The sequence below is a fragment of the Gouania willdenowi genome, chromosome 9 (assembly GCF_900634775.1).
Source record: "Gouania willdenowi chromosome 9, fGouWil2.1, whole genome shotgun sequence".
In the NCBI taxonomy this organism is placed as follows: domain Eukaryota; kingdom Metazoa; phylum Chordata; class Actinopteri; order Blenniiformes; family Gobiesocidae; genus Gouania; species Gouania willdenowi.
In genome coordinates, this window is record NC_041052.1 from 11,389,884 (window position 1) to 11,402,391 (window position 12,508).

The 12,508-nt window shown below is 35.1% G+C and overlaps 1 protein-coding gene across 7 annotated transcripts in view; it reads right to left on the bottom strand.

Moving 5' to 3' along the window:
* Positions 1-12,508, bottom strand: part of wdfy3 (WD repeat and FYVE domain containing 3) — a 105,514-nt gene that overhangs the window by 81,727 nt on the left and 11,279 nt on the right. For all 7 annotated transcript variants that reach the window (XM_028456401.1, XM_028456402.1, XM_028456403.1 and 4 more), the window contains exons 2-3: positions 4,059-4,269; positions 2,569-2,692 (exon numbers count right to left, since the gene is read on the bottom strand). In XM_028456401.1, the coding sequence (XP_028312202.1) occupies positions 2,569-2,692; positions 4,059-4,238 (304 nt within the window). In that variant the 5' untranslated portion in view covers positions 4,239-4,269. The remainder of the gene's footprint in view (positions 1-2,568; positions 2,693-4,058; positions 4,270-12,508) is intronic.

The following is a 12,508-nucleotide window of genomic DNA, read 5'->3' on the forward strand; positions in this document are numbered from 1 at the left end:
CTTAAAAATAAGTAATCCAGTTTGTTTTATGAATATAAAGTGCAATTAACTTTTGAAGCTAAAATACATTGAGGAGTGAGGTAGTTTAACAAGGTCTGATGTGGTTCACTGACACCTAGTGCCCGGGTGTTTACGTGCTATGCATACGTTTGGTGCAATTAAATGTTGTTTTCTTCATAAAAAACGTGATTTAAAAAAATCTATTTTTTGGATTGATAGAATAATCTCACGGTATAATATTGTGATATATTGCAAAATCGATTTTTTTCTTAGACCCTTAGTAAATACCTTAACATATGTCAACCAAACTGACCATGGTCATATTAAATTAAGGTAAAACTAATCCTAATATTCAAATGACTTATTTAGCCCCTTCACATGCAATGGCCCTGGGTGGTACTTCTTCCAATTCTCAATTTTACTTAGGGGTGTCACAATACGATATCGGATATTGGTCCGATATCAGCCTGAAAATGAATATCAGATTCAAATTTCCGAATTTCCTTTTTCTTTTCCCTATTCATTCCTTTTTTATTGTATTAAATCGTAGAATACTGCAGATACTGTGTTGAAGGTTAAAATGTATGTAACCAATTGGTTAATAACAAATGGGTCAGTTTTTCTCATACCTACTGTTGTTGGCTATTCTCTGTTTGAGTAACATCACATGATCAAGCCTTTTCTAACATTCCACACTACAAAATAAGTCGACACGCAAGGCTGCAATATCGGTATCATATCAGAAATGAAAAAGTTGTATCAGGACATCCCTAGTTTTACTAATTTAAAAACGAAGCCTCTTTACTTCTTATAGAAGCTGAAACTCACAAAACCAAGACCATTTTTGGGTCTTCTAAATGTTCTCCAAAGTGTTAAAGAACGCCCTAAAAGAAAATCTAGAAATTTGTATTATATATTACATAGCTTCAACAATTGTAATGTCATGTTTTCTTTTTCTTTGCCATTTTAAATATAAAGATCATATTTCCATTTTCACACAAAATCCCACAAATGATATTCAAAAGTGATAAATACTTTACAAAGTGTTCTCTCTGGGTCAGGATGACTCAGTAAAGAGTGTGTTTCATCTACTGATTGAATCTACAGAGGCTTGGTCACCAGCTGGAGTGGAGTGTTTTGGAAAATCAATATCTCACACGCTCAGGATGAGATGAGGAGGTGTGCGTGCGTGTGTGTTCGCGTGCATGCGTGCGTGTGTGTGTGTACAGACCTCTATAAGTCTTTTTTGATAAAAGATACCTCAGTTAGTGCTTTTGGGCATGGAGTAAACACCACCTTATCATTACATTGCATTCCAGTTTGAGCATATAAAATCCAAACCCAGTTATGGTTCACATTAGGGATGTTTGATATGGACTAAAAAAATGATTTGAATATAATTTGTGGTATTTATCATCAAATAAAAATATATAAACAAATAAAACAATTCCCAACTTAAAGTGTAAACAGGTTCCTTACAAACACAAATACATCTGAATACATCAACACTAGACACATTAAAAAAAAAGGCTACAATATCTGCTGACTCAAAGAGTTCATGAGCTGATATTTTTCTGGAATACATTTGTGCATGTGGGTCACTCTATTAGTGTTACTGTATGTAATTCATTAATTTCCTCACTTAAAATTAAGTTATTTTCTAAAAAAAAAAAAAAAGTACATGAAAGGCACAAATAACTTCATTAGTGTTTTTACTGCTGCTGAATCATGTTTCATTTATCTGATAATGAGATACATAAAGTTATGATTGATAAATATATCTCTCTGATCTCCTATATTTAAACCAGATCAAGTTGATGATTTAATCATTCAGTATATTTAGGTGTAATAATCTCAATGGTTACATTAGTCTAATGGGACCAGTTTTGTCTGTGAACACGTGAAATATAATTAAAAAATAGTGATGAGTGACATTAATATTATGCTAACATTTCTTGTGGGCAATTTTAGCCCGTGGAACAAGGTTTTTGTGGACATTCTTGGCTAAATTGAGGGACACATGGCCCGTGGCCCTCGTTAATTTCCAACATGGGCATTTATTGTTTCTATCGTGGGATGACATATTCTTACCGGTGAGAATGTTTTTGACGATATATCCCGAACAACGATATAGCGCACATTCTTAGTTCACATATCAACCTGTAAAACTATAGAACTACAGAAATAAGCTCCTCTTTTAAGCTTAAAAGATTTTTAGAGAAAAGCAGTGCGATGGAAAGTGAATTTGGACATTAAATTTCTCCGTGATGATGAAGTAACAAGTAAAAACACTTCTATGCATCCTTCTACAGGACTCCACATCCCATAATGTAATGTGCAAAACTTTTCTGACATGTCAATAAACTTACTATTTATGATGGGGTTTAAAACAGACTTTAGAGCACGTTTCAACCTTTTTAAAGGTCCTGAAAGGCTTTTACAAATCTTTGTAAAAAGTAGTCCTCGGTGAATGCACTTCGTCTATACTGAAGTAGATAATCCATGTGGATAGATGCAACGCTGAAATAAATGAATTTTAAGGAATTCGTTAAAAGGAGGAGGACTCACCTGTAGATTTATTGGAGGCTCTCCTTCTGATCTCCGTCACCATTAATCGTGAAACCTGGGTGGTGAACTGCAGCAGGTCAGAGAACTTCTCCGTCATGCTGCTGGGTGGAGCGTTTCCAAACACCTAATGCAGAGAAGAAGAAAATAAAGTTAGGGAGTGGTGGTCTAATGGTTTAAAAAGCAGACTCGTAAGCGGAAGGTTGCTGGCCTTTAAGCAAGGCCCTTGTCCTTAACTGCTCCCAGGTCATCACTGCAAATCCAATCACTGCCTATGCACTACTGGTTGGATGCTAACTGCATTTCGTTGCTATGTACTGTGACATTTGCAGTGACAATCAAGTTGAATATGAATCAAATTAGAATCTACTCTCAGTGATTTATTTGTTTAAAGAAAAGTGAAATAAAATAAATAAGTGGAAAAAGTACAGGTATATATCGTGACTTTCATGTGAATCTTGTTGGGTTTTTTTATTTCTTATTATGGATTTTATATTTTGATAAGCAAATTGAGATTACTTTGTTGTAATTTGTGCAATACAAATAAAGTTGAATTGAATTGAATAATAATCTCTGGGTCAGCCATCCTTGTACCTCTAAGTAGACTGTAGGGGTCGTGGAAAAAAACGGATTATTTTATTAATCACCAAAGATCGACTTGACAATTTTTTTTTCTTCAAATTTATATACAAGCCTGGCATTATAGATCAAATATTGGATATTTAATTACCTACTCAACATTTTAGGTGCAGTGAGGTGTTACTCAAAGGAAAGGTTAAATATTTAAGCAGCTGATTGATGTTTAATAAAATAGAATAAACTTTTATTGATCTCCATAAGGAAAATGTACATGTTGCAGCAACAATGAAAGATCAATAATCAGCAATAATTGAAAATCAAATAGATAATTGTTAATAATCCAAAAAATCTAATCAAAGCTAATAGGAATTGAATTGAGAAATTAGGCTGATTAACCACCTCTAGTACACAGTAGAAAATAGTTTAAAATGCTTATGCTAACGTAAATCTTAGCCGTACATATTTAGGATAGATATTCAGAAATATGTTTATGAGACATCAATGTTGCAAAAATTGTGAATTTGGATGTGACATTTAATAAATATCAGGTCATAAAATATATGGTTAAAATAAAGTAGGTTAAACAAAAACCAAAAAAACGGGTTAAAGTTTGAAGAACTTAAAAAAGTGACATATTGTAATAAATTTTTATCCTGATACTGCTTCACTAGCAGCGTTGTGTTTCTGGATAAAAAGTAAATTACTGTCAGTGGGTGAATGTAATGCACTTCAGCTGGATGGGCACCACAGGGCTGTCAAACTTTTTTTTACTACTCAGCCATTTCTGGACAAGTCAACTGAAGTGCTCATCTTGGATTTGATGGATATTCTAAATAAAGTGGCTAATAAATCGCGCCGATAGGAGAACTTGTAATGAAGGACGGTAAATAAAGGTGCCTCCAGGTGTGACTTACTCTGTTAAACACTGGAAGCATCATGTACAGCTTCTCCTCTTGCTCCTTCTGGGTCATGTGACGTGGCGGGTGGCACAGTTCGGAGAAGAGGCGTCGCAGGTGCATCAGGCCGAGGGCGTTGTCGTGCGGGCTGCACTCCTCCTGCCTCGGCCGCCCCATGATCCTCTTCACCATATTCATCTTGAGCGGCTTTGTCAGGGCAAAGGCAGCCCTGGAGAGAAAGAAGAAGAAGAGTTACTAAGTAAGCTCTGGCACTACCGCAACAGTATCTGTAAAACTGAGCAATAAAATAAATGAACCCACGCTCGTTTAGAGCAGACTTTCGAAAACGGTCGATCGGATCCGTACGTCTCCACGGAGACAATGTTCCAAAACGAAAACGGTTTTCAGAAGTATGTTGGTCAGTCTGTTTGTATGTGTGTGTGTGTGTGTGTGTCTGTGTACATGATTGTACACTGATGACATCACTGTTGGTGACATCAACAGGTGTTCCACAGTGTGGATGGGAAAATAAATGGGATATATATCTATATTTTCTTTTGGTAGCTAGAACAACGCCAAAATTGAATCAGCTGTTCCTTGACCCATTATCAACGTTTCCTGAAAATTTCATCAAAATTCGTTCATAACTTTTCAAGTTATCGTGTACACAGACACACACACGCAAACAAAGTGACCGACATACTTCCTAAAAACGTTTTCATTTTCAAAAGTAATAAATAAATAAAAACACTGAAACATGATCGTAGAATTCTTTACACTGATTAATATCTGAGTAATATACTATAGCCACTCTAGTTTAGGCTTGTAATATAAACAAGTACTTTTCTGGCAGCAAAATGCTTTTGTTTTATGCTGTCTGAAAGATTTATGTTACCGTTTTTAGCAGTTTGACATTGGTTTGTCATAATATACCATAAATCAGTTTAAAAAAAAGTATTTGTAGTTTGTTCTGTAAATGCCTTCTTTAAAAAAAACAAAATAAAATGACAATTATAACAAAAATCTGCAAGGAACCATTGCTGGTAGAATATGAATATAAAAAAAGTGATAATTTTATAGTTCAGTATTTTTTTTATTTTAAATGAAGCAGATACACAAATAAATAAACAAACACACATTGTTATTTATAGTTGTGTAAAGTGCGTTGGTATTCAATGACGTGCAGAACTGTTGCAGTATCTTTAGTCATTTGTTCCACATGACAACTTCTCACCAAACTTCTTTTTTTTTTTTTAGCAGCATGAATCCTTTATTCGATGATAATCATCTTGTGATGAAAACAGAATCAACAACAAAACTCCCAAACAAGTTGTTTATCAAGAACACTTTGTTTTCCACGACTTCATTGATGAACTACCCTGCACCCTATTCAAATGAGTTCAGGTGGTCACTTATATTTCCTCCTGAGCATGAACCTCTAAGGTCTAGAATTAAACAGGACCAAAAAAAAATATGTATAATTTGGTTATTAAAAAGCTAAACAACCCTAAACAGAATTATTGGTCATCGATGTTGTTTTGTTGTTGTTCCATGACAACATTTATTAATAGTGAAAATATGTTAGGTCACATTCATACAGCACATACAGCAGAGATGGGGCAGTAGGGGCCACAAAAATGTAATAGTCTGACATTCATGTCAGCATTTTGAATAATGACCTGTCTGAGCATTAATAAAGAAAACGACAAAGGATTGAGTTCATTTTTTGTTGTCGTTTTGTATGTGATTTTTGTAGTTGCCTTGGGTATTTTTGTTGTTCTTAAATGTATTTTTATTTTCTTTATTATCATTTGGATTCTAATATATTTTTGTGTTAAGGTTGCATTTCTGGAGTCATTAAATATTTTCTTGTTTTTGTATTTTTTTTTTGTCTCTTTATATATTTTTCAGTTTGTGTATTATTGTTCTCAGATTGTGTTTTTGGAACTGTTTTTATATAATTCTGCTGTCATTTAATATATTAATCAGTTATTTATATGTATTTTTGTCTTGGTATTTTTATTGTCTGTGAATTTTGGCTGTTTTGCATAGAGTTTTTATTTTTGACATTTTGTTTTTTTTTTTTTTGTAACTTGTTGTATATTTACTTTGGGGGCCACACAAAAGTAAATCAAGTGCTGCATTTTGCTCCCGAACCGCCAGTTGCCCACTACCCCAATTGACTGGTAGGGTACGGTATACAGTACAATATAGTAAAGAAGCACTGCAGGTTTTTTTCTTTACTCTTAGCTTATAGAAAGCAAATACATAGGTGCATGCGGTCAGAGGTTTGTAATCAGACTATTCTCTGACTGGATAGTTCTTTGCCATGAGTGACAGTGGCATCCAAACAACCTTCATATGCTTTGTCCTCATCTCTTTTATTTCATAAAATGCCATCACAAAAGACAAGAGAAACGTGAAGAGCAGCAAATTAGGCGGAGACAGACAGTTATACAGAGTTATTCTGATTTACAAGTACACTCATCCGTGGCACTCACAGAATTACTTTGAACTGAATGGTTTTATTAGCTCAGTTTTCCAAGATGGCAAAATTGACCTCTGCCAAAAGTGCTTTTTCTAGGGATGTAACGATTAATCGTAAGGCAGTTAAAAATCGATTCATAGGTATCACTGTTCACATCGACACTGTGAAAATTGAATCGCAGTACTTTTTTTTAAACAGCAGAAGTGTTGGCGGCGGGCGGAATCTGCTACGACTTTCTTTCTGGCCGCCTTCTGCTCTTAAACATATTCATAAATGATTCCTTACTCCTTTAGCACCGAAAGAATATCTGTAATATTACGTGAATATCTGTAAACGTCACATTTTTCTATTAGCTCTGTCTGCTAGCATAGCATCTCTTCTTCACTGCAAGAATATCTGCATGCCAACCGACCACTGGGTTACCAGCGCACTCTGCTGGTCCAAACAAATATCTGACCTAAATACAGTGCAATGACTGTTTTTTTTTTAAGTCCAATTGTTAAGGCACAAAATACATTTTCAGTTGCACTTTTAAAAAGAAAGAGAACTATTATGCAGTTTTGCATTGTTTACTATAGAACCAGAATTTAAATTAATAGGCTTCTTCTTCATTTGTATTATTCCTTTATTTATTTCATTCATTAAAGATTTATTTTTAGTTAAATTGCATTGTTTTGAATAGATTATCAAGGGATTTTTTGACAATGAAAAATAAAAGGAAAACAGTACAGTTTTTTTATAGTTTTGAACCAAAAAAAATAAAGGAATATTTTTCAGTCATCACATGTCTACAGTCCCATTTTGTAAAATAAATCGTGAGAGAATCGTATCGTGAACCCAGTATCGTGAATCGAATCGTATCGGGAGTTGAGTGAATCGTTACATCCCTAGCTTTTTCATTAAAACATCTACATGCTGATGCATGATGCTCCATGAACGCATATCTACAGTAGGTGAAGGATTGAACCTTTTAGCCCGTTGGTTGTGGGTTTGTTACCAGGTAGTCATTCACTAAAATGTGTCAACAGAATGCAAAACATTTGGTAAAGGGTTATAAATAATTTGTTAATACAGAAATGCACTGTACAAACTCAGCCACATCAAAAGGAGGTAACCGTTTCTATCCCATGAGCTTGGATTTATTAGGACCACTCATTGAAAATATGAATAGTTGGTGATAAATATGTACTGGGATACACTGTGCGATTTTTTCAATCGTTGTACTCAGCTCCAGCTCAAACTGTGCGACTCAGGTGCAGAGCCCAAATGTGCGCAGCTCACGATTCATGTTCTCAAGTCCTTGCTTCAATCTACAGTTTTGTGTAGAGTTTGCATGCTCTGTCTGTGCTTTGTTTATAGACAGGACGAAGAAATATATTCTAAGAAGCAGAGGCTCAATGTGACTAGTTTCATTGGGGGTTAAGAGTTTATACTACATCTTAAAAACAATACGATGGCAGCAAAGGTGGAAAGAGAACAGAAAAAAAATCTACTTAAGTAGAAGTACTGTTACTTTGATGAAAAATGGTACTTATGCAGAAGTAAAGTTACTGGTGTAAAAATCTACTTGAGTATTAAAGAAACCATTTAAAAAAAAAAAAAAAAAAAAACCCCGTGGATGAGAACAAGACTTGGTGTGGCTACCCTGGATAAATAAAATAAATGTCAAGGATGTCAATTTGATGAGGTAAGTGCTTTTGTCAATACATCCAATGTGTCAGAGCATCCAATAAAATATCTCTGATGTTATATAAAGTCTATAAAACATTCTAGGTGGAATGTCAAAAACCTTGTATGCATCTATGCACTGAAAACAAACTGTCTAATGAACAGATTACATTGATTATGCATAAATTGTGCATAAACATCAAAGAAAACATAAAAAAATGCTAAATGAAATTATGAGAGATAGTAGTGCTTGTGTCAGTGCAGACATTTTCAAGTAACGGAACCATTCTTCAGGGGCCTCATTTATAAACGCTGCGCATGTAAAAATAATGAAAGCGTACGCCACTTATAAGCAACGTTTGAGACTTATAAAAAAAAAAACCTGGCGAGATAATGTGCGCACCTCCACGGCAGCTCTGACCCTGCCGTACGCACAAAATCATGAGAAACTGCTTAGTGAAATTGATACATTTGTGTGAATTAATCGAACATTGGAAATTTCACAACACATCATATATGAAGGATGTATTTGCCAAAAACGGAGGAAAAAAATTATACTGACGCCCCAGGGTGATTTGCGCACGCCTCCAAATACAGCTTTATTTTATTAACAATAATTGTAATTAAAATCACATGATCATTGCGTAAACCTGCTGATTAATTGGCGGAAACACCTGTAGCTGTTTTAAAAAGGAACGCGCAAACAATGCGTAAAGACGCACAGTGGCTTATCTGGCACTGCTGGAGGACGTGGTGCAAGGGAGACTCTGGAGGAAGAGGATCTACAAAGACCAGTGAGAACTATAGGCAGGACCGCCCTGTGAGGATGAGGTGCTGTGGGAAGGAGGAAGAGGCTGCGGTGGGAGGGAGGATGAGATACAGCCCCCAACTTGCACTCACCAGTAAACACCCGGGGACTAGAGCTGGGCAAAAAAAAATCAATTTAATCGATTAATCGAATTTGTAGATAAAACAATTTTTATTTTGCAAATTCGAGTTTAAAAAAATAAACTAAAATATTATAAAATATTAAAAAAAAAATTCCCACCACAGTTTTTTCAGACTTTTTCGCATTCCTATGTGATCCAGCCCCCTCTTTGTTTACATGTGTTTACCCTTTGAGTTGGCTATATGTGTGCCACAGGCACGTTTAATGTGTTATTCGCACTATGCTGAGATGCTAAGGGAAGAGTTTATTATTTTTTTATTTGTAATGATATATGTTATAGAATATGTAGTTACCTGATTTCCTAATCAGAAAATGTAAGCTACTGAGAAGTTGCTGTTGCACTTTTGCTTAAACCTGGGTTAAAGCTTAAAATTGTTGAATGACAGCCTTATTTACTTTTTATTTTGGGATTGTTCTACATGTTTTAACTCTCGAGGACAATCACAGCAATAACATTGCACTTTTGACAATATATCTGATGTCTGCAGTAATTTTTAAGTGCATTGAAGAAAAAAAAACAATTGAAATTGAATCGAACTTGAATTTTTCTTTAAAAAAATTGGACATTTTTTTTTAGGCAAAATCGCCTAGACTGATGAAAAATATGGTTTTACTTGAAATTAAATTATGTAATTTATGTAACGGAAACAGGCGTGGGACGAGCGTGCGGGATTTATTTTACTCTGCAACAAAATCTATTTCCAATGTAGCAAAGTACTGTTACTTGAAAAAAAATGACTTAAGTAAAAGTAAACTTACAGATTTTAGAAAATACTCAAAAAAGTAGAAGTACACAAAAAAGCTACTCAATTACATTCACGAGAGTAAATGTAATTCATCACTCTCCACCCCTGGATGGCAGTCTCCTGATTAACTGAATCTGCACTCTCTACCTCCAACATCCTTTCCTTTTGACACTTAACCCCTTACATCACTTCTTATTCACATTTATTCATGCTCCCTAACATATCTGTTGTTAATATATGAAACAAAAAGGTTGATGTTGTGTTGAGTATTCAAAGAACAAACAATCTGAGATTTTTTTTAAAAAAAAGGTATATAGAGTAGAATATCTGCCACATGTCGGAAGCTGAGAATGGTAAAAAGAGAAGTTGGCCTTGTGCCCGTTAAAAAATAGCAATAGTAACTGTTCAGCTTCCTGAGACAGTGTTTCAAGCTGCAAGACTTGCAAGGACATGAAGAACCAAAACAGCAGACACCGAGGAGGGCCAATGGGGAGACTGGGAGACAGAGAGGAAATGATACAAAGAGAGCAGAATCCAAACCAAACCCGACTGAAACATCAGGTAGATTCATCCTGTTGTTGAAAAAGACTGAACTTATTCTACTAGAGGTGGAGAGGTGTCTCACTTGACGATAGTAGCAAAAAAAACTCCCCTAAAAAAGAAAACACAATAGGGATGTAACGATTAATCGTAAGGCAGTTAAAAATCAATTCATAGGTATCCAGGTTCACATCGATGCCGTCTGCTGGCGCATAGCATCTCTTCTTCACTGCACTTAGCTGCATGCCAACCGACCACTGGGTTACCATCGCCCTCTGCTGGTTCAAACAAATATCTGACGCAAATACAGTGCAGACTGTTTTTTTTTTTTTTAAGGTCCAATTGTTAAGTTAAAATACATATTCAGTTGCACTTTTAAAAAGAAAAATAACTATTATGCAGTTTTGTATTGTTTACTATGGAACCAGAATTTAAATGAATAGGCTTCTTCATTTGTATTATTCCTTTATTTATTTCATTCAAGATTTATTTTTAGTTAAATTGCATTGTTTGAATAGTTCATCAAGGGATTCTTTTGACAAAGAAAAATAAAAAGAAAATAGTACAATAAAAAATAAAGGAATATTTTTCAGTCATTTAAGTACAGTCCCATTTTGTAAAATGAATCGAGAGAGAATCGTATCGTGAACCCAGTATCGTGAATCGAATCGTATCGGGAGTTGAGTGAATCATTACATCACTAAAACACAATAAACACTTACACCCCTTAATACGGATGCGCCTTTAACTGTGCAAGTGCAATTGTGCACGATTGATAACTGCCAAAAAACACACACAAAAAACCTAGACATTAAATAATTATCAATCAATCGGCCTCTAGTGTCAACAATCTGAATAAATCTAGAATCTGCAATTCAGTTACAAATATATTATTGCTTTTTTAAACTTAGGTAAAAGTCTCCAGTAGATGAAACGACTATGGAATACCTGTCCAATAAAAGCTCGATAATCCATAACTCTGTTGTATTAACTAGGCAAGGGTTGATTTGGTCACATTTGAAGAAACAATAAATTGTTATCAAATGTGCTGCTGAACTCTCGGCCAGGTCACTCCTGTGAAAGAGATCTTGGTCATAATGGGTTTTTATCTGGTTATTAGCCAGTGATTTTCTCTCTTTAAACTAGAAGTGCCACACTGAAGTACAATTGATGTTACATTTAAACGAACAAAGACTTTTTAGGGTGCTTTCACACCGAAATAGTCCCGACTTAGGCTGAATGGGTGAAGAACAGTTGATAATTTTATCGCGTTGACTCGGAGAAGAAGATGGTCTCATCCATTGGTCTTTCGACCACGCTTTTGCCCGCTCTAGGATTTCTCCACGTGAACGCACCCTTAGTCGTATTGGAGGGTTAACAATTTTAAGTTGGTATGCAAAAAAAAAAAAAAAACAACAACAAAAAAAAAAGAAATCCGGGATCATAAGTGCATCTATTTTGGAATATGGAAGGTGGAGCTCACCACAAAAAAGTCGTCATACATGGTATGATACATTTACTGAAACATTTAAGCACTTTTTAATATCCTGTGTATCTAAATGAATGCTATCTACTGTATTACTATCAAAGAATACCTGTATTTTGTCAGTGTACCATCGTGCCGAATGCAGATCAAGCACAGCATTCATATGGAAACAAATGGGACTGTTGGCTGACTGCAGTCAAGGTCACTGAAGCAGATGACAATGCTGGGAATCACAGCAGGACCGGGCCCACAAACTGAGGTCAACACATGTCATAAAAGTAAACACAAGGATAAACTGGAATAAAAACAAATAAAAGGTGTGTACCTGTGTACAGATCACCTCACCTAACTACTCGATAACCATGAAGGAAATAGCATTCTGATACTGAATGAGGCCTGTTCCCTTTATTATTCAAATATCAAATGACTTTGTTTTAAAAAGAACCTTTTTACCAAAGCCATAAACATATGTAGCACTAGAGATACAAAGATCCCTAAACATGCTCCCGAACTAATGGCGTAGTTCTAACCTCAACCAATAAGATTTGTCAATCAGGCAGTTTGGTTGGGAAAACATGATGTTGGCTTTGT